This window comes from Lacerta agilis, chromosome Z (assembly GCF_009819535.1).
Source record: "Lacerta agilis isolate rLacAgi1 chromosome Z, rLacAgi1.pri, whole genome shotgun sequence".
NCBI lineage: Eukaryota > Metazoa > Chordata > Lepidosauria > Squamata > Lacertidae > Lacerta > Lacerta agilis.
Window position 1 is genome coordinate 65,796 of NC_046331.1, and position 17,929 is coordinate 83,724.

The 17,929-nt window shown below is 45.8% G+C and overlaps 2 protein-coding genes across 2 annotated transcripts; one reads left to right on the forward strand and one right to left on the reverse strand.

The window, feature by feature from the left end:
* Positions 1–546: 546 nt before the first annotated feature.
* CCDC183 (coiled-coil domain containing 183) lies at positions 547–8,074 on the reverse strand. The gene is made up of 14 exons (XM_033138197.1): positions 8,005–8,074; positions 7,120–7,241; positions 6,450–6,527; positions 6,187–6,354; positions 5,856–5,960; positions 5,019–5,141; positions 4,165–4,296; positions 4,014–4,068; positions 3,816–3,916; positions 2,492–2,652; positions 2,227–2,392; positions 1,439–1,567; positions 909–1,002; positions 547–702 (listed from the first exon to the last, which is right to left on the reverse strand). The coding sequence occupies exons 1-14, from the start codon at positions 8,072–8,074 to the stop codon at positions 569–571; spliced, it is 1,638 nt and encodes a 545-aa protein (XP_032994088.1). The 3' UTR covers positions 547–568.
* A 2,850-nt stretch (positions 8,075–10,924) lies between these two features.
* AMBP (alpha-1-microglobulin/bikunin precursor) lies at positions 10,925–16,573 on the forward strand. Its single transcript, XM_033138161.1, has 10 exons — positions 10,925–11,083; positions 12,450–12,592; positions 12,735–12,811; positions 13,064–13,177; positions 13,584–13,685; positions 13,923–13,960; positions 14,770–14,851; positions 15,371–15,538; positions 15,693–15,857; positions 16,460–16,573. Exons 1-10 carry the CDS (start codon positions 10,991–10,993, stop codon positions 16,492–16,494), a joined length of 1,017 nt encoding a protein of 338 aa, XP_032994052.1. The 5' UTR covers positions 10,925–10,990; the 3' UTR covers positions 16,495–16,573.
* The last annotated feature ends 1,356 nt before the right edge of the window (positions 16,574–17,929 follow it).

A 17,929-nucleotide genomic window follows, 5' to 3' on the forward strand; every position in this document is an offset into this window, starting at 1 on the left:
ACTCCGGCCCTCCAGAAATTTGGGACTACAACTCCCATCATCTCTGACCACTGGTCCTGTGAGCTAGGGATGATGGGAATTGTAGTCCCAAACGTTGAAGGGCCGGAGTTTGCCTAGGCCTGAATTAAATCAATAAATGAAACTGCGACCGGAGAGAAAGGGATGCTAATTTCTCTCTCCTCCAGCCGGGGAACAAATAAAATTATTATTATTATTATTATTATTATTTCGCTACCGTGAGTAGACTTCGTTGACCGTCGCTAGGCAACCGCGGCCGCCATGCTGTTTGTTCCGCCGCCGCTAGGCGACCGCGGCCGCCATCTTGTTTGATCCCCGAATAATAAAAGCAAAGAGGCGGGAGCCCGAGGAGGACGGAGAGAGTGCGTCTACGGCAAGCAGCAGGGGACAAGTGGCGGCAGCCATCTTGAGTGTGGCGGACTGAATGGGCCAGTAGGGCGCTCCGCGAGGGACAATTTTCACACACCCCAGCATTTTCCAAACGCTTAAATCTTTATTATTGTTTCACACACCAAATGAGTTATTAATATTAATAATATTTTGCATTCTTTCACTTTTTGGAGGCTCCCCTCTGCTTCTTCTTGACCACTTTGGTCTTGTCCCCGATGAGCTTCAGGCCCTGCTTCTTGATCTCCTCTCGCCCGGGGATGTAGCTGTGGTCGATGTCGGCAAAGTTGAAGGCCTCTGTGGGACAAGAGCCAAGGGGTGGGATGGATGATTGCCCGGGGTCCCAGGCCACAACCTGCCCTTTCTGCCCTTGCAAGGATGGATGACATCTTGGGAACCCTCAAGACTAAGACCCATCTCCCCCATCCAATCTGGATCCTGCCAGGCCGGCCGGCCGGCCGGGAGTTGTAGTGCTGCGGTACCCAGCGGGGACTGATGCATACCCCGGACGTCTTCGTCGTCCTCGAAGGTGATCCTCAGGTTCTGGGTTTCCTCCCGGGTGCTTTCTTCCAGGACGTTCCTCACCTGGACAAAGGTCTGCGGAGGGCGACTTAATTATTAGTTTGTTATTTACCATATTTTTCCATGTATAAGACTAGGTTTTTTTCCTAAAAAATAATGTCCAAAAATTGGGGGGGGGAGTCATACATGGATAGATCTCCCCCATTTTATTAAATCCGAGTCCCCCATAATAAGGGGCGTCTTATACATAGGGTGTCTTATAGACGGGCGGAAATACGGTAGTTAATTATGTAAATTAATAATGGGGTTGGAAGCAATCTATGTGGGATTATTCTGTCCTGTTTTAAATGCTCATAAACCCTCCAGTGCCCAATTTTATACGTTCCTATGAGTCTCAAGCCTGTCGGCATTCCTGGACTGCTCCAGTTCCCAGCATTGCCTGGGGGAATTGGGTATTCTTCTTAAACCTCCGCCCGGCGCTCTCCCGAACACGGCACTACAGTTCTCGCACCTCATTGGACTCCTCCTGGCTGAAGTCAAAGTACAGCGGCTTCGCCACCACCTTCAGCAGGTGAAGCAGCCGCCCCTCGCAAAACTGGAGCTTCTGGAAGACGTCCCAGGCCTCACCACGGAAGTCGTCCTAGAGGGGAGAACCGGGGAGGAAACTTGGGAACTCCTTGCAATGGGAAATGCAATTCTGGAACTGAGACCGTTTCAAAAAAGATCTTTGGGGTTCAATCTAGGAACTACCTGCTGCATCAGAGGGAGGTGAACGTTTGGAGAGCCAAGGTGGAAAAACGGAGGGCTTTGGGGTTAATCTATAAACTCCCCACAGCATGAAATGTAGCTGAATTTTTGGAGATTCGGGGTTGGTTGATTGATTGATTTAACTCCCCGCGGCATGAAAGGTAGCTGGAGAGAACAAGGAATCACGACAACTCCCAGTGCCCATAGCATGGCACTTCCTGTTTATTACTTGGGAACTAAAGTTGGCCAGAGTGCAGAGAGAGCTACAGTTCCCAGAGTTGCCCGCAGCGAGGGATCAGCTCTGGGATAAGAACGCAAACTACATTTCCCTTAAGGCACGCTGGTGGCATTTCAACGGCCTCGCACCATGGGAACTATAGTATGGCTCAGGCATGGAGCATTGCGAACTACGGTTCCCTGTCCAGAGGAATCCGCAGTTAAACAGAAGTGTAGCAAGGCGAGCGGGAGAGGCTGTGCGTAAACTGCAGTTTCCAAGACCCAATGGCAAATGTGACTTTGGGAACTGTAGTTCGCCTTGCTGCGGTTCCCTACCTGCCCGGCCACGTGGACACCACACAGGCGCACAGCCAGGTTGTTGACGCCGTTCTCGAAGTGAAGCAGCAGCTCCTGGTGCTGGGAAACCTGGCGCTGCGCCTCGGCCAGGCGCCGGCTCTCGTCTTCCAGTGCTGCACCCAGCTCCTCGGCCAGCTTCTGCGAGCTGCGCAGGAAAGCAAGGCACCCGTTTTTTTTGGGGGGGGACCTTTGGAACTCCCCGCCCCATGATCTCGTAGAAGCACATCAAATTTGAAACCGTTACCTGAGGGCACCGGGCGCATGGTGGAATTTTAACTCCACCCGCTGGAGCTCCAGCTCCCTAAGGTGCGACTTCAGTTCCCGCCGGCGTCTTTCGCACTCGGCAATCTGCTGCTGCAGGTCCTCCTCAGACTTCTTCTGCGCCATGAAACGCCCAGCGATATCCTGCAGGGAAGAAATGGGTGCTGTAAATGATTCTTGATTGATGGGTCGACAGCACCGGAGCCTTTATTATTCGATTTGCAACCAATTATTAGGTTTTTATTATTATTATTTATTAGACAGGAAAGCAATCATTAGGACTTGATGGGATTTCTTTATTAGAAATCTAATCATATGTATTGATGTATTTGTTTATTAAATTCCCAGCCAATTATTGGTATAGATGAGATTTCTTTTTTTCTTACATTTACAGGCAATTATTGGTTTTCATGAGATTTCTGTCTTAGATTTACAACCAATTATAGATTTGCTGAGGTTTTACAGTCAATTATTGGTATAGATGAGATTTCTTTCTTTTTTTAATTAGATTTACAACCGATTATTGGTTTTCATGAGATATCTGTCTTTCTTAGATTTACAAGCAATTATAGATATTGCTGAGATTTTACAGCCAATTGTTGATATAGATGATTCCCCCCCCCCTTAGATTTACAACCAATTCTTGGTATAGATTAGATTTCTGTCTTTCTAAGATTTACAACCAATCATTGTTTCTCAGATTTGCAAGTAATTATTGGTATTGATGAGATTTCCTTCTTTCTTACATATACAGCCAATAATTTGTATTGATGAGATTTCTGTCTTTCTTATATTTACAACCAATTATTGATATTGCTGAGATTTTACAGCCAATTATCGGTATAGATGATTTCTTTTTATTATTATTAGATTTACAACCAATTATTGGTTTTGATGAGATTTCTGCCTTTCTTAGATTTACAACAAATCATTCATTATCGGTATTGAAGAGGTTCTTCAATTTGCAAGCACTTATTGGTATTGATGAGATTTCCCTTTTTTTTAACAACCAATTATTGGTATGTGTGACATTTTAATGTATTTTTAATCTTTGTTGGAAGCCTGCCCAGAGTGGCTGGGAAAACCCAGCCAGATGGGCAGGGTACAAATAAATTATTATTAATTATTATTATTATTATCATTAACCAATTATTGCTATTGATGAGATTTCTTTCCTTCTTCAATTTACAGCCAATTGTTGGTATTGATCTGATTTCTTTCTTTCTGAAATTCGCAACCAGTTCTTAGACTTTAGGCGATTGATTGTCTCCTAAGCTTTCCCGCCCAGGCGCCTGGAACTACAATACCCAGAGGTGGGAGCACTGCACGGCGGCCTTGATCTTGTCCACTTCGGTGGTCACCAGGCCCTGGTACTCGATCTGAGCCTTAGAAGCTTCCAGCCTGGCCCCTGGGAGGAGAGAGAGAGAGAGAGAGAGAGAGGAGGTGACGGGGCACTGCGCGCTTTGACTCCCGGGCGGGAATGGGGCCAAGCGGCCCTTGCTTACCTCTCATCCCCTCGCGGCCCATCAGGCTGGGGAAGTCCATGTCCCGGCGGCCTTGCTGGCGGAGAGAGGGAGCCGTGTGCAATGGTTAGAGCGGCGAGGGAAAGGGGCTAGGCGCCACCCTGGGGTTCCCAGCTCGGCCGCGCCTGCTCACCAGCGTCCGGCGGTGCCTCTCGGAGGCGTCCTTGGTGCGAATCCTCTCGATCTGCTTCTTCTGGATATTGAGCGAGTTGTCGCGGAACTTCTTCTCGGCCACCAGCTCCGTCTCCGTATTGACCATGTCGGCCTGCGAGCAATTAAAATATTATGGAATAATAATAATAATAATTTTATTATAATAATACTAATAATTATTAATAATAATAAATACCCCGCCCATGTGGTTAATTATCGACAGTCGTTCGTGGAAGAATTCACTAACGAACGTGCATTTCTTAGTATTTTTTTAATTTTTGTATTGATTTTCATTTTCTAATCGCCGAGCGATTTCCAAAATCATGTTTCCAGTCCTCAGGGCTCTGGTCTTATTATTATTATTATTATTAGTAGTAGTAGTAGTAGTAGTAGTAGTAGTACCTGATGAAGTGTGCCTGCACACAAAAGCTTATACCAAGAAAAAACTTAGTTGGTCTCTAAGGTTGCTTCTGGACAATTTTTTTATTTTTTTACATATTTTGACTGGGTTGGTCTACCTGAATCTGTTGTTGTTGTTGTTGTTGTTGTTGTTGTTGTTGTTTGTGTTTAGTCGTTTAGTGACCCCATGGAGCAGAGCACGCCAGGCACTCTTTTATATGCCTGTTGTCTTTGTCCAAGGAGTTTTCTTGGCAGGGATACTAGTGGCTTGCCAGTTCCTTCTCCAAGTATTATTATTAGGAAGCTTTTAATGTTTAACAGACTATTGTATTTTAATATTTTCTTGGAAGCTGCTGAGAGTGGCTAGGGAAACCCAGCCAGATGGGCAGGATATAAACAAACAAACAAACAAACAAACAAATGGCAGTCTCTCACCTGGGCCGCCTCCATGGCTTCCGTCGTGTCGAGGGTCATGAGTCGCACACCTTGCAGCTCCACCTGGTAGACTTCCACCCGTCTCTGCAGGTCGTCCAGGATGAGAGGGAGGTGAGCCAATTCCTGGGGAGAAAGAATCGGCGGGGAAAATAATAATAATAATATTAAATAATAATTTGTATCCTGCCCTCCCCTGCCCAAGCTGGGCCAAGAGCAGCTAACATCATATAAAACACAATATACATAAAAACAAACAAACAATCAATTAAAATACATCCCAAAATTAATTCAAATAAATTAAAATTAGAATTAGAATAATGAAGAAAGATCCATTGAAACGCCATTATTGCGAGGAGGGTTAAGCAATAGATTAATAATGAGGATTAGAATGTATAATATAATCATCGTCAAAGCAATTTTCCTCATATTAGAGTTGAGGAATATTGTTATTATTAAGCAATATACTGTAATCCAGTTGAGAACCTCTTTTTATGAGAGTTATGGAATGTTGTTATTAGTATTATAAAGCAATATTGAGAACCTATTCTTATTAGAGTTAAGGATTATTCTTCTTCTTAGCAATCTAGTCCAGATGATAATGTATTCATAATATTAAAGTACTGTATTATTATTATTATTAAGCAATATAATTCAGTTGAGAACCTATTCTTGTTATTATTAATGAAGCAATATGCACTCCCATTGAGAAACTGGGTAGTTTCTCGATGGTTCTGTATATTGCTTCATTATTATTAATATTTATTTATTTCCATATTATTATTATTATTAATGAAGCAATATACAGTCCAATAGAGTGGGGTGGGGGAAAGCCCTCACATCTCTCAGCACGTCCAGCATCTTCCGGTACAGCATGTGGGCGTTCTCAGCTGTCGCGATTAGCACCCGGGTCTTCTCCACGCTGTTCTCCAGCCGGCGGATCTCCTGCAAGTGGGGGGGGGCCAGCGGAGCCGTTAACCCGGGGAACTCCCTGCTGCAGGAAGGCAGGGTTGGCAGCGGTTTTTTGCCGGGGGGGGGGGATTGAAAACCTCTCAATGCGTCAAGATGGACGGGACTCAAAAAATTAAATAATAATAATATTATTATTTATTGAATCTGAGGTTCCTTCAGAGCACGGTGTCTCCCTGCCTTGGTGCCGCACCCCTCTCACCTTCAACTGGGCTTGAGCCTCGGGCCCGGGAGTCTCGAGGGCGACGAGTCCCTGCAAGATGACCTGTAGCTCCTCAAGGTGCATGCCGCGCCGCTTGACCTCGTAGAGCAGGGCGTTGTGCGTGTTCATGCGGCCAAAGACATAGCTGCTCAGCGTGGCTCGAGCTTGCTGTCCAGGGGGCAGGGGGAGACACTTTGTCAATCGGCGAGCCGGTCGATCAGTCAGCGATCCCTCCCTCCGATAACCAGTTGCCACGGCCTCACCTCCACCGTGTATTCTGCCAGAGCCACCTTCTCCCTCTTGCGGTCACGGCAGGCCCGGGTGATGGTGGCGTGGTCATACTGCGGGGAGAAGGAGAGGGCCGGCGGGTGGGTCAGCCTAGATGATCTGGGTTCCCTTTCCCCACAATCCCAGTTTGCTAATCCACCTTGGCGTGGAGCTTAATTCCTCAATTCTTTCTTTCCCTTTCCTTACTTTATTCCTTCCTCCCCTCCTTCCTAAATCTTTCCTTTCCTTCCTTCATTCCTTACTTTCCTCCTTAGTTCTTCCTTCCTTCCTTCCCTCTTTCCTAAATCCTTCCTTCTTTCTTTCTTTCCTCCCTCCCTCCTCTTGTCAAGCAATCCGTCAATCAATGCCATGACAGAAAGGCTTTGTTAACTCGATTGCCCTGCGATTGACGCCAATGGGTCCCTGGGTCATTTAGCTTGACCTGCAAATCCAGGAATGATTGACAGGCAAGGATCCATCCAGGCAGGAATTGCATTGTTCCGATGATTCTCTTTTGGGGACACCCGACGGTCATCTAGCCTGACCCCGAAGTCCTCCAGTCCAGCCTTCCGCAGGCTGGGAAGCGCAGAGACGAAATCCTAGAAGAGAAGGGGGAGAGGGGAGGGTCCCGGGGGTCATCCAGCCCACCCCCCTTGCCCCCCATACCTTGACAGACAGGTCAAGCTCGTGGGCTCCCTGACGAACATTTCCGCGGAGGTAGCCCAGGAGGTATTTGTTCTTGGCGACATTCTCCTCTGCCCCTTGAGCAAAGAGCTTCTTTCCCTGCTCTGAGGGGGTTCAGAGAAGGAAGCTGGCGTAGTCGCTTTTATTAGTATCATCACCGTCATAATCATTGTCCCCTCTTTATCCAATTATTATAATTAAATTATCATAATTTATAATTATTATATTATAATTAAATTAAAGACCCCTGACCGTTAGGTCCAGTATAATACTGAATATAATATATATATATATATAATTTATATATAATTGATTATAATGATGATAAAATTATTATAATTATTTTATAATCATGATAAATGATGAATAATACAATATGAATAAATTAAATTATATAATATAATACATTATATTCTATTAATAAGAATTTAAATAATAAATCACTATACATCATTATTTTTCTAATCAGGATAAAGCTTTCGTGCTTTGTTTCTCCCTCATGCCTCTCAATAATAGTAGCACCATCCTCCTCATAGTCCCCTCCTCCTCAAATTATTATAATTAAAGGTAAAGGTACCCCTGACCATTAGGTCCGGTATAATACAATACATTATTATATCATGTGACTATTTATATTACTGGTATATTATTAATTATTTATCATTATTATAAAAAATATAATTATTTTATAATCATGATAAATAATGAATAACACGAGGATATAATCATATATGACGTTATGTAAAGAACGAATCATGTTTTCCTATGGATGGTCAAGCATTTTGTCTTTCTTCCTCCCCGATGCCCCTTGATCCCCAGGAGCCCCCTTTCCTGATGTGCTAGATTTCTCCCTGCGATCCAGCCCACCTTGCAGGTGGATGATGGCCTGGAGGCCCTCAATCTGCTCCTTGACGTCCCTCTTCCTGGCAAAGCGCATAGCGGCCAAGTGGGGGGCGGATGGGGCACTGGGGCCACGCCTGCAGGCTCCTGTGTGATGTCACAGAGGCGGTTGTGACCTCACAGGGTTCCCTCGCTGTTTGATCCTGGAATGGCCTTCTAGCCCAGCCCCACTGAATCCCGGAATGATTGACGGGGAAGGGGCCCAACCTTCGGCCAGGCGGCTGGAATGATAGACTTGTAAAAACCCCTTTTAAAAGCCCTGAAGTTTCTAGTCCTCAATAAACCTACTTTTCAGAAGGAAAGAAGAAAGGGACCCCGAGAGCCTTCTAGTCCAACCCTTTGATCTGAGCATCTTGGACCCTGCCCCCATGTCTCCTCTTGCCCTCCACCAAAAACCCATCAAGTGAAACAAAAGATATTTACATTTCCCTGTATCCCAGCTAAGTGAATCACACCTTTTTGTTTGACACTCAGATATCAGGATGCCAGAGATTATCAGGCCTGTCTTCCTGAGCTGGTTTTCAGACATGTGGCCTTATTTGTTTTGGAACATTAATAACAATTATTATATATAAATAAAATACCTTAAAATTATTACAACAGAGGCAGTGGGAAATTTTACTTTCTTGGGCTCCATGATCACTGCAGATGGACACAGCAGTCATGAAATTAAAAGACGCCTGCTTCTCGGGAGGAAAGCAATGACAAACCTAGACAGCATCTTAAAAAGCAGAGACATCACCTTGCCGACAAAGGTCCGTATAGTTAAAGCTATGGTTTTCCCAGTAGTAATGTATGGAAGTGAGAGCTGGACCATCAAGAAGACTGATCGCCAAAGAATGGATGCTTTTGAATTCTGGTGCTGGAGGAGACTCTTGAGAGTCCCATGGACTGCAAGAAGATCAAACTTATCCATCCTTAAAGAAATCAGCCCTGAGTACTCACTGGAAGGACAGATCCTGAAGTTGTGGCTCCTGTACTTTGGCCACCTCATGAGAAGAGAAGACTCCCTAGAAAAGACCCTGATGTTGGGAAAGATGGAGGGCACATGGAGAAGGGGACGACAGAGGATGAGGTGGTTGGACAGTGTTCTCGAAGCGACTGGCATGAGTTTGGCCAAACTGCGGGAGGCAGTGAAGGATAGGGGTGCCTGGCGTGCTCTGGTCCATGGGGTCACGAAGAGTCGGACACGACTGAACGACTGAACAACAACATTTAAATCTGGATTTTCAAGACGGCTTACAAGAGTGACCCCAAAACGATACCAAACGGATCAAAAGCATTAAAAATAAAAGCAATTATCCAAGCAACGATAGAAAAAAGCAGTAAACGTGGCTCTCTGAGTGAAGAAGAAGAAGAAGAAGAAGAAGAAGAAGAAGATCAATTAAGATCCTAGGCAATCCTTTTTTAAATGACTAAAACATAGCTCTCGGGGCAGATAATAATAATAATAATAATAATAATAATAATAATAATGGAGGATCTTAAAACTGGGGATCGCAAAACCTTGCCAAAACCTTAAGAAAACTTGCTCCCCCCCTTTTTTTGCAAGCTTTGGGTGAATTTGGGACATTTTGCAAAGTTTGTCCAAAATTTGTTCCGGCTTTGGGGTGTTTTGCAAGATTTTTTTGCCTTCTTTGTTTGCTTCTGTGAATGATTGGCAGCAGGTGGCAAATGATTGACAGTGTGCAAACAAAAGGAGCTGCATTCGTGATAACTGAAATTTAAGCTGTGTTTAATACGAAATTGAGCTGCAATTGGCCTTAAAAATGGACCGACTTCTGTAACCCTCAAGGCCTGGTTTCTCCAGATGAAAATAAGGTGAATTTAACAGGAAAATAACCGGCATTTTGCCTAAAAACTACTGTCCAGGAGAAAAATGCAGTAATTTTCTGGTCCTCAAGGGAGGTTGTAATAGGATGTTAATAGGAAAATGATATGCATTTAACTTTAAAATGCAGCAAGTTGCTAGTCCTCAAGGAAGTTTTGAATAGGATTTTTTTTTAAATAGAAAAATAAGGAAAATAATGTAGCTGGGCTCGAAATGAGCAGCATTTAATTGGATATAAGCTCTGTTTTACCTTCAAATGGAGCAAGTTTCTACTCCTCAGTGCCTGCTATCATAGAGAAAATCTAATAAGTGATCAGTATATATAGTTAAAATGATGATTTTATTTTGACCAAGTAATAATGGTTTGAACTACAATTCCCATCATCCCTGACTACTGGTCCTGTCCTGTGAGCTAGGAATCATGGGAGTTGTAGTCTCAATACAGCTGGAGGGCTGAGTTTGCCTATGCCAGGCACCCACAAACTCGGCCCTCCAGCTGTTTTGGGACTACAACTCCCATGATCCCTTGCTAACAGGACCAGTGGGTCGGGGATGATGGGAATTGTAGTCCCAAACCATATGGAGGGCCAAAGGTTGCCTGGGCCTGATTTCGACGCAAGCTTCCCGTCTGATATTGAGGATCGATTTGTGTCTTGTTCCTTCAGGGTCTGCTTATTAATAACACGACAGATAACGAACGCTGCTAATAATTCCAGCAGCCGAGAAAAAGAGCTCTTTCTTTCTATGAAGATGCAGACTTCCTATCTGAAATTGATGATTGATCTGCTCATTAATCTGATATTGATGATTGATATGCTCATTAATAATACGACGGATAACGAACTCTGCTAATAATGGAAGCAGCAGCCGAGAAAAAGAGCTATTTCTTTCTATTTCTTTCTATTTAGATGCAAGCTTCCCACCTGACATTGAGGATCGATTTATGCCTGCCCGTTAATCCATTCTCTCGGCAAATAATGAAGGTTGCTGATGCGATAAGCGGAAGGTCAATGGCCGAGCGGATCTTCTCCCCAAGGCCAGGCCAAAGTTCTTTCCCGTCGGACCCCAGAAGCTGCCACTTCTCCACCGCAGGCAGACGTCTTCTCCTCTCTCTTGGGAAATATGGAGCCCCTCACGATCCTCGCATTCGCCACCCTGGTCCTGGGTGTGAATGTTGGCGAGGGACAAGCCCAGGAGGCTCTGGAAGTGGAGAAGGTAAGGGCCGTGGGGCTACGGAACTGCCCGGCACTTGAAGGGCAGGGGGTGGAGGGGAGGGTGGCAAATCCAAGGACTGGCTAATAATAATAATAATAATAATAATAATAGATCAGAAGAATCTTTACTTGCATAAGCCTCTAGCAGTAATAGGAAAGGTACTTAAAATAGAAATAAATAAAATGGAAACAGAAGGAAATGAAATGAAATGTACTGGAAACTTAACTATGCAAAGTACATTTTGGAGGTTAATAATAATAATAATAATAATAATAGATCAGAAGAATATTTGCATCAGCCTCTAGCCCTAGCAGTAAAAGGAAAGGTACTGGAAATAGAAATAAATAAAATGGAAATAGAAGGAAATGAAATGAAATAAAATGTACTGGAAAGGTCATTGCAGAAAACGAGGGTAAACCCGAGATTTGGTGGCACATCTGATTCGCATATTAAATTAAATTTATTCATTGTTAAGTGGTAGGAGATTCCGGGTCGGTGTTAACCCGGGGAATACCCCGTGACTTTCCCGGTCCTTTGGGGCAGGGAAGTCCTATATTAACCTAGGGAACTCCCTGCCACTTGGCATTCGAGGGAATGTCAGCCAATTCTGGTCAGAAAGGGAGAAAATGCAGGGGACCATGGGAACTCCCCGCCACTTGGCATGGAAGCCAATGGCAGCCAGTTAAGGGCCTAAGGAAAGAGGGCACCGTTAACCTGCAGAACTGCCCGACACATGCCCTTAAATGGAATGACAGTCGAGTCTGGTTAACCCGTTGAACTAACTGCTGCATGGAATGAAGTTGGATTGCATGACTATTAGGATGATTAATTAAATTTGGGTCGTAGTGTTGGACTGCGGTTAAATTTTGATTTTAGGGTAGGATGAAACCTCGAGAGTTATTGTGGATCCATCGGGATTTTTCAAGCCTGACACTGATAAGAAAGACAATAATAATAAAGATGTAAGTGGATGCAGACAGGTGTATAATAAATGTGGGAAAAGATGTTTGGAAGATAAAAAGGGCAAGGGACTGTATGGTGGTGAAATACGGACTTAAATCCACACAGAGACATTGTTTGCTTTTATTTATCTTGCTTGTCGGAATATATCAGAGGCTGTGGAAATATTGGAACGCGAAAACAAAGGACAATAGTTGATTAGATACCTCTGGAGTTTGAAGCATGGAAAGCCCCTAAATAAAATTAAAATAATAATTAGGTAGATTTGGAACTTTTCTTTTTTATTGATAATTAGATAAATAATTTGGAATGTTTCATGTGATTCTGTTGTATTGGAAATTCTAATAAATATGATTTGGCGGAAAAAAAAAAGAATGGCAATAATGATAATGCTCTTCCCCATCAGCTCTACGGGAAATGGTACGAGGTGGCCATTGGGTCAACCTGCCGCTGGATCCAGGCCCACCGCAGCCGCCTCAGCGCCGGGACTCTGGTCCTGGGCCCAGGGAAGGCACCTGGGGACCTCGCCGCCACCAGCACCCGGCTCAGGTGCGTGGCGGCCCTATGAGGGGGGGTGCCCCAGGTGGGAAATCCCTTAGGATCACCCAGCCCAAACAGATGTAGAGATTGTCACGGAACATTCCTGGGGGTCATCTAGTCTGACCCCCTGACCCTGTCTCTTTTGTCGCAGGCAAGGGGCATGCCGGGCCTACACTGAGGACTACCAGAAGAGTGTCGAGTTGGGAAGATTCACGTTTCACAATGCAAGTAGGTTTATTTCCGAGCCTAATATCTCAAATTTTTTTGCTCCCTCCTCTCATCCTGCACATTGTTCCTCCATGAATAAAGCCTTTCATCACCTATAAAGTTGACTAATCTGAACCCCTCAGATAAATCCCCGGTGCCTTTGTATATATCCATTTCCCCCCCACGAATAAGGCCTTTGATCACCTATAAAGTTGACTCATCGGAACCCTTGTGAGCCACAACCCTCAAGCATATCCCCGCCTCTCGTTCCAGGGTGGAAGGCGCATGGTGAGACCTTTGTGGCGCGAGCCGACCCCAATGAGTTTGCTGTCTGGGTGACGAAGAAGAACAGCACCCATGGGCTCAGCACCACTGCCAAGCTCTACGGTGTGTAAAAATCCCCGCAGCGTGAAATGTAGTTCAGCGCAAAGGATAGAGACAACAATCCAAGGAAACTCCCTGCAGCGTGAAATCTAGCTAAATTTTAAAAAACAGGAAGGTCGCTTCCGTGCTGCTGAATTTTGTATAATGGGGGGGGCGTCTTTTTTAACCTAGGTGACTCCCCACTGCGTGAAATAGCTGGGCAGGAAAAGGAACAGAAATTGTGGTCAAGGGGTTAAACTCCCTGCAGCCTGAATATAGCTCATATTTATTTCAACTGGGGAACTCCCTGCTCCTGGAAGTGTTTGGGATCCTGCCATTCTCACCTTCTAGTTCAGTGAGTTTCAAAAGCCAAGGACTTCTCGCCCCTAGCGGCGTATTGCAAGGACCCGAATCCCTTGCCCCATTGCAGGAAGGACCGCAGCGCTGAGCGAGGACCTGGTGGAGGACTTCCGGAGACAGGCCTTGGGCCTGGGGATCCCTGAGGATGCCATCTTTGTCCTGAGCAACCAAGGCAAGTGGCGGGGAGAGGAGGTGGCAGGTTCAAATGTGAGGGACCAATGTTGGACCCTTTGCAGAGCCCAATAAGTTTGCTTGGCCTATAGATTTGGGGTTTGGGGGATTTCCAAGATCACCCCTAAATCCCCCAAAGTCTGACTCGCTGCACCCCAATTTTCCATACCCAAATGGGACCCCTTTGCAGAGAAGCCCCCTCAAGAAACGGGTCCAAACCCCCTCTGTCTTTCCTCAGGGGAGTGCATTCCACCCAAGGCCGAAGAAACACCCCAGGTAGGTGACCCTAAGGGGACAGGTGGGTGGGTGGGTGCTCAGGCTTCCAGGAGCACCCAGGGACCCTCGGGTGCCATGGCGATCCCTCCTCTCTACTCCACCCACAAAAAAGCTCCTCCATCGATAAAGCTTTTGACCTCAGTCAGACACCACTGACAAATGCAGTCTGATATCTCAGGGCTGTGTGACTCCTAAGGGTGCTTACCCTGCACCCATAAAAAGGTAAAGGTAAAGGGACCCCTGACCATCAGGTCCAGTCATGTCCGACTCTGGGGTTGCGGCGCTCATCTCGCTTTATAGGCCAAGGGAGCCGGCGTTTGTCCGCAGACAGCTTCCGGGTCATGTGGCCAGCATGACGAAGTCGCTTCTGGCGAACCAGAGCAGCGCACGGAAACGCCGTTTCCCTTCCCGCTGGAGCGGTCCCTATTTATCTACTTGCACTTTGATGTGCTTTCGAACTGCTAGGTGGGCAGGAGCTGGGACCGAGCGACGGGAGCTCGCCCCGTGGCAGGGATTCGAACCGCCGACCTTCTGATCAGCAAGCCCTAGGCTCTGTGGTTTAACCCACAGCGCCACCTGGGTCCCCTCCCTGCACCCATAGGGTGTGGCAAACGCCCTGCTCATTGACCGTGGAAATCTTGCAACACCACTTCCAACACCACTTTTGCACACAATCTCATTTCCAACACCAGTCTTGCACCCGCTCTGAAAGCTCCATGGGGTGCCTGCCCTCCACCCCTGGGCTGGGCTGACCATTTGGGGTGCACCTCAGGGTCCCTGTTGACAATGCCTCATGCTACATTTTCCAGGAGAGGGTGCGGAGGACCCCCTTGTTTGAGGAAGAAGGCTCTGCCGACGGATCTGTACCCGCGTTCCCAAACGTCAAGGAAGGTGGGTGCTCACAATGCGGTGGGGGGACCCTTCCTTGTGGGGCAGGGAAGTTCATGTGAGGGTCTGCTACTTATCTCCCTGAGAGTTCCCCACATTCTGCATGCTACTTCTCACAAGGCAGAGAGTTCCCCACATTCTGCATGCTACTTAGGCAGGGATTTCCTCAGATTTTGCATGCTACTTCTCATGAGGCAGGGAGTTCCCCAGATTCTGCATGCTACTTGTGCAGGGATTTCCCCAGATTTTGCATGCTACTTCTCACAAGGCAGGGAATTCCCCAGATTTTGCATGCTATTTCTCACGAGGCAGGATATTCCCCAGATTTGGCATTGTACTTAGGCAGGGAGTTCCACAGGTTTTGCATGCTACTTATCACGAGGCAGGGAGTTCCTTAGATTTTGCATGCTACTTCTCACGAGGCAGGGAGTTCCCCAGATTTTGCATGCTACTTCTCACTAGGTATTGAGAAAATGTCCCGTCCCCCCTTCGATTGAGATTTTATATTCCCTTCCCCGCAAGCTGACTGCCAGCTCCTCAAGGACGAAGGCCCCTGCCTGGGCCGAGAAGTGCGCTATTTCTACAACGCCAGCGCCCAGTCGTGCCAGAGTTTCCTCTACGGCGGGTGCCTGGGCAATGCCAACCGCTTCCCGACGGAGAGGGCCTGCCTGCAGACCTGCCGGACGGAAGGTGAGGGACGGGAGGGCTTCCAGGGTCATCTAGGATGACCCGCTGCCAAGAAGGGATCTCAGCTGTTAATCCTCGAACGATGGGCAGGAATAGACTTCCTCTGCCCCGGAGGCTCTCTGGGAACAACTCAAGAACCTCCTCTCCTCTTCCTTAGCTGCCTGCCGCCTTCCCATCATCCCTGGCCCGCCCTGCCCATCCGAGTTCTGGGCCTTTGATGCCGCCCGGGGCGCCTGCATCACCTTCCGGGGCTGTGGCGCCAACGCCAACAAGTTCTACCTGGAGAAGGAGTGCAAGGAGTACTGCGGGGTGCTCCCTGAAGGTGCGGCGCCCCCATTATTATTATTATTATTACTATTATTATTATCATTATTATTATTGGGAAAAGATTCTAGTCCTCATCGCTGAGCAAGTTCCAAAATCAAGTTTCCAGTCCTCAGGGCTCTGGTCTTTGCAAAAAGTCATAGCACAACCTTGAGGACCAGAAACATCATCATCATCATTACAGGTACAGGTAGGTAGCCGTGTTGGTCTGCCATAGTCAAAACAAAATAAAATAAAAAATTCCTTCCAGTAGCACCTTAGAGACCAACTAAGTTTGTTCTTGGTATGAGTTATCTGAAGAAGTGTGCATGCACACGAAAGCTCATACCAAGAACAAACTTAGTTGGTCTCTAAGGTGCTACTGGAAGGAACTTTTTTTAAAAAAAAATTATTATTACAGGTAGATAGCCTGTAATAGTTGAAATAATTATTACAGGTAGGTAGCCTGCTATAGTCGAAACAAATAAAAAAAAAATTCTTTCCAGTAGCACCTTAAAGACCAACTAAGTCGAAAGTTCATACCAAGAACAAACTTAGTTGGTCTTTAAGGTGCTCAAAGCAAGTTTCTCATCCTCATCATTTCTCCCCTCTCCTCTTTAGGGGACGATGACTTCCTCCGTCTGACGGTGCCCTGAAGCCAGCCCACGCTTCTCAAATCCACAGCCCCAACTTGCCAACAAACGCGGCAATAAATGCGGCATTTTCTGCACCGAGGTTTGTGGCAGGTTTCGAGTCTTTACTTTTTTGTTTCTTGAATTCATTTCACTTGATATAAAAATAAAAATTGAGATAGGCTGGGCCAGGCACTGGGGGCTCCATTAAAGGGACCCCTCACCATTAGGTCCAGTCGTGTCTGACTGGGGTTGCGGCGCTCATCTCGCGTTTCTGGCCGAAGGAGCCGGCGTACAGCTTCTGGGTCATGTGGCCAGCAGGACTAAGCCGCTTCTGGCAAACCAGAGCAGCGCACGGAAACGCCATTGACCTTCCCGCCGGAGCGGTACCTATTTATCTACTTGCACTTTTGACGTGCTTTCAAACTGCTAGGTTGGCAGGAGCTGGGACCGAGCAATGGGAACTCACCCCGTCATTGCGGGGATTCGAACCGCCAACCTTCTAATCAGCAAGCCCTAGGCTCAGTGGTTTAACCCACAGCGCCACCCGTGTCCCTGGGGGCTCCATTAGGGATTAATAAAAGACTAATCCCAAATATATAAACCAAACTAGGATATAATATTTCCCCCTAGGAAATTCAGAGACTGTCTCTGAAACTGGAACCTCCGTTATTCTGTAACCGGAGTCCACAAATCCTATAAATAGGAGCTTATGAATCCTATTAATAGGAGGCTATGAAACTTATTAATAGCCAATTATTCCTTCTAATAGGAGCCTATGAATCCTATTAATAGGAGCCTGTGAATCTGATTAATAGGCAGTTAATTCTAATAGGAGACTATGAATCCTATTAATAGGAGACTATGAATCTTATTAATAGCCAATTGATCCTGCTAATAGCCTATGGATGCTACTAATAGGAGGCTATGAATCTAATTAATAAGAAATTATTCCTTCTAATAGGAGCCTATGGATCCTACGAATAGGAGCCTAGGAATCCTATTAATAGCCAATTAATCCTGCTAATAGCCTATGGATCCTGCTAATAGGAGGCTATGAATCTTATTAATAGCCAATTAATCCTATATTAAGAGGAGCCTATTCATCCTATTAATAGGAGCCTATTCGTCCTATTCATTGCCTATCAATCCTACTTACAGGAGCCTATGAATCCGATTATTAGACTTAGAGGAATTCAGATAGACTGCCTGTTCCACTGGAGGATCCATCAGGGCATAATTGTCCCACATATTTCAAAGCGTATCAGACCGATTAACCTACTAGAATACAAGAGGATACAATAAAATAAAATTGGAGCTTATAAAGCCTAATAATAATAATAATAATAATAATAATAATAATAATAATAATAATAATAGGATTGCAGGGTTCAGGACATTCCTATCCATTAAAAGGAGAGGGGGGATCTGAAATATAGAAATGGAGCATTCCAATATA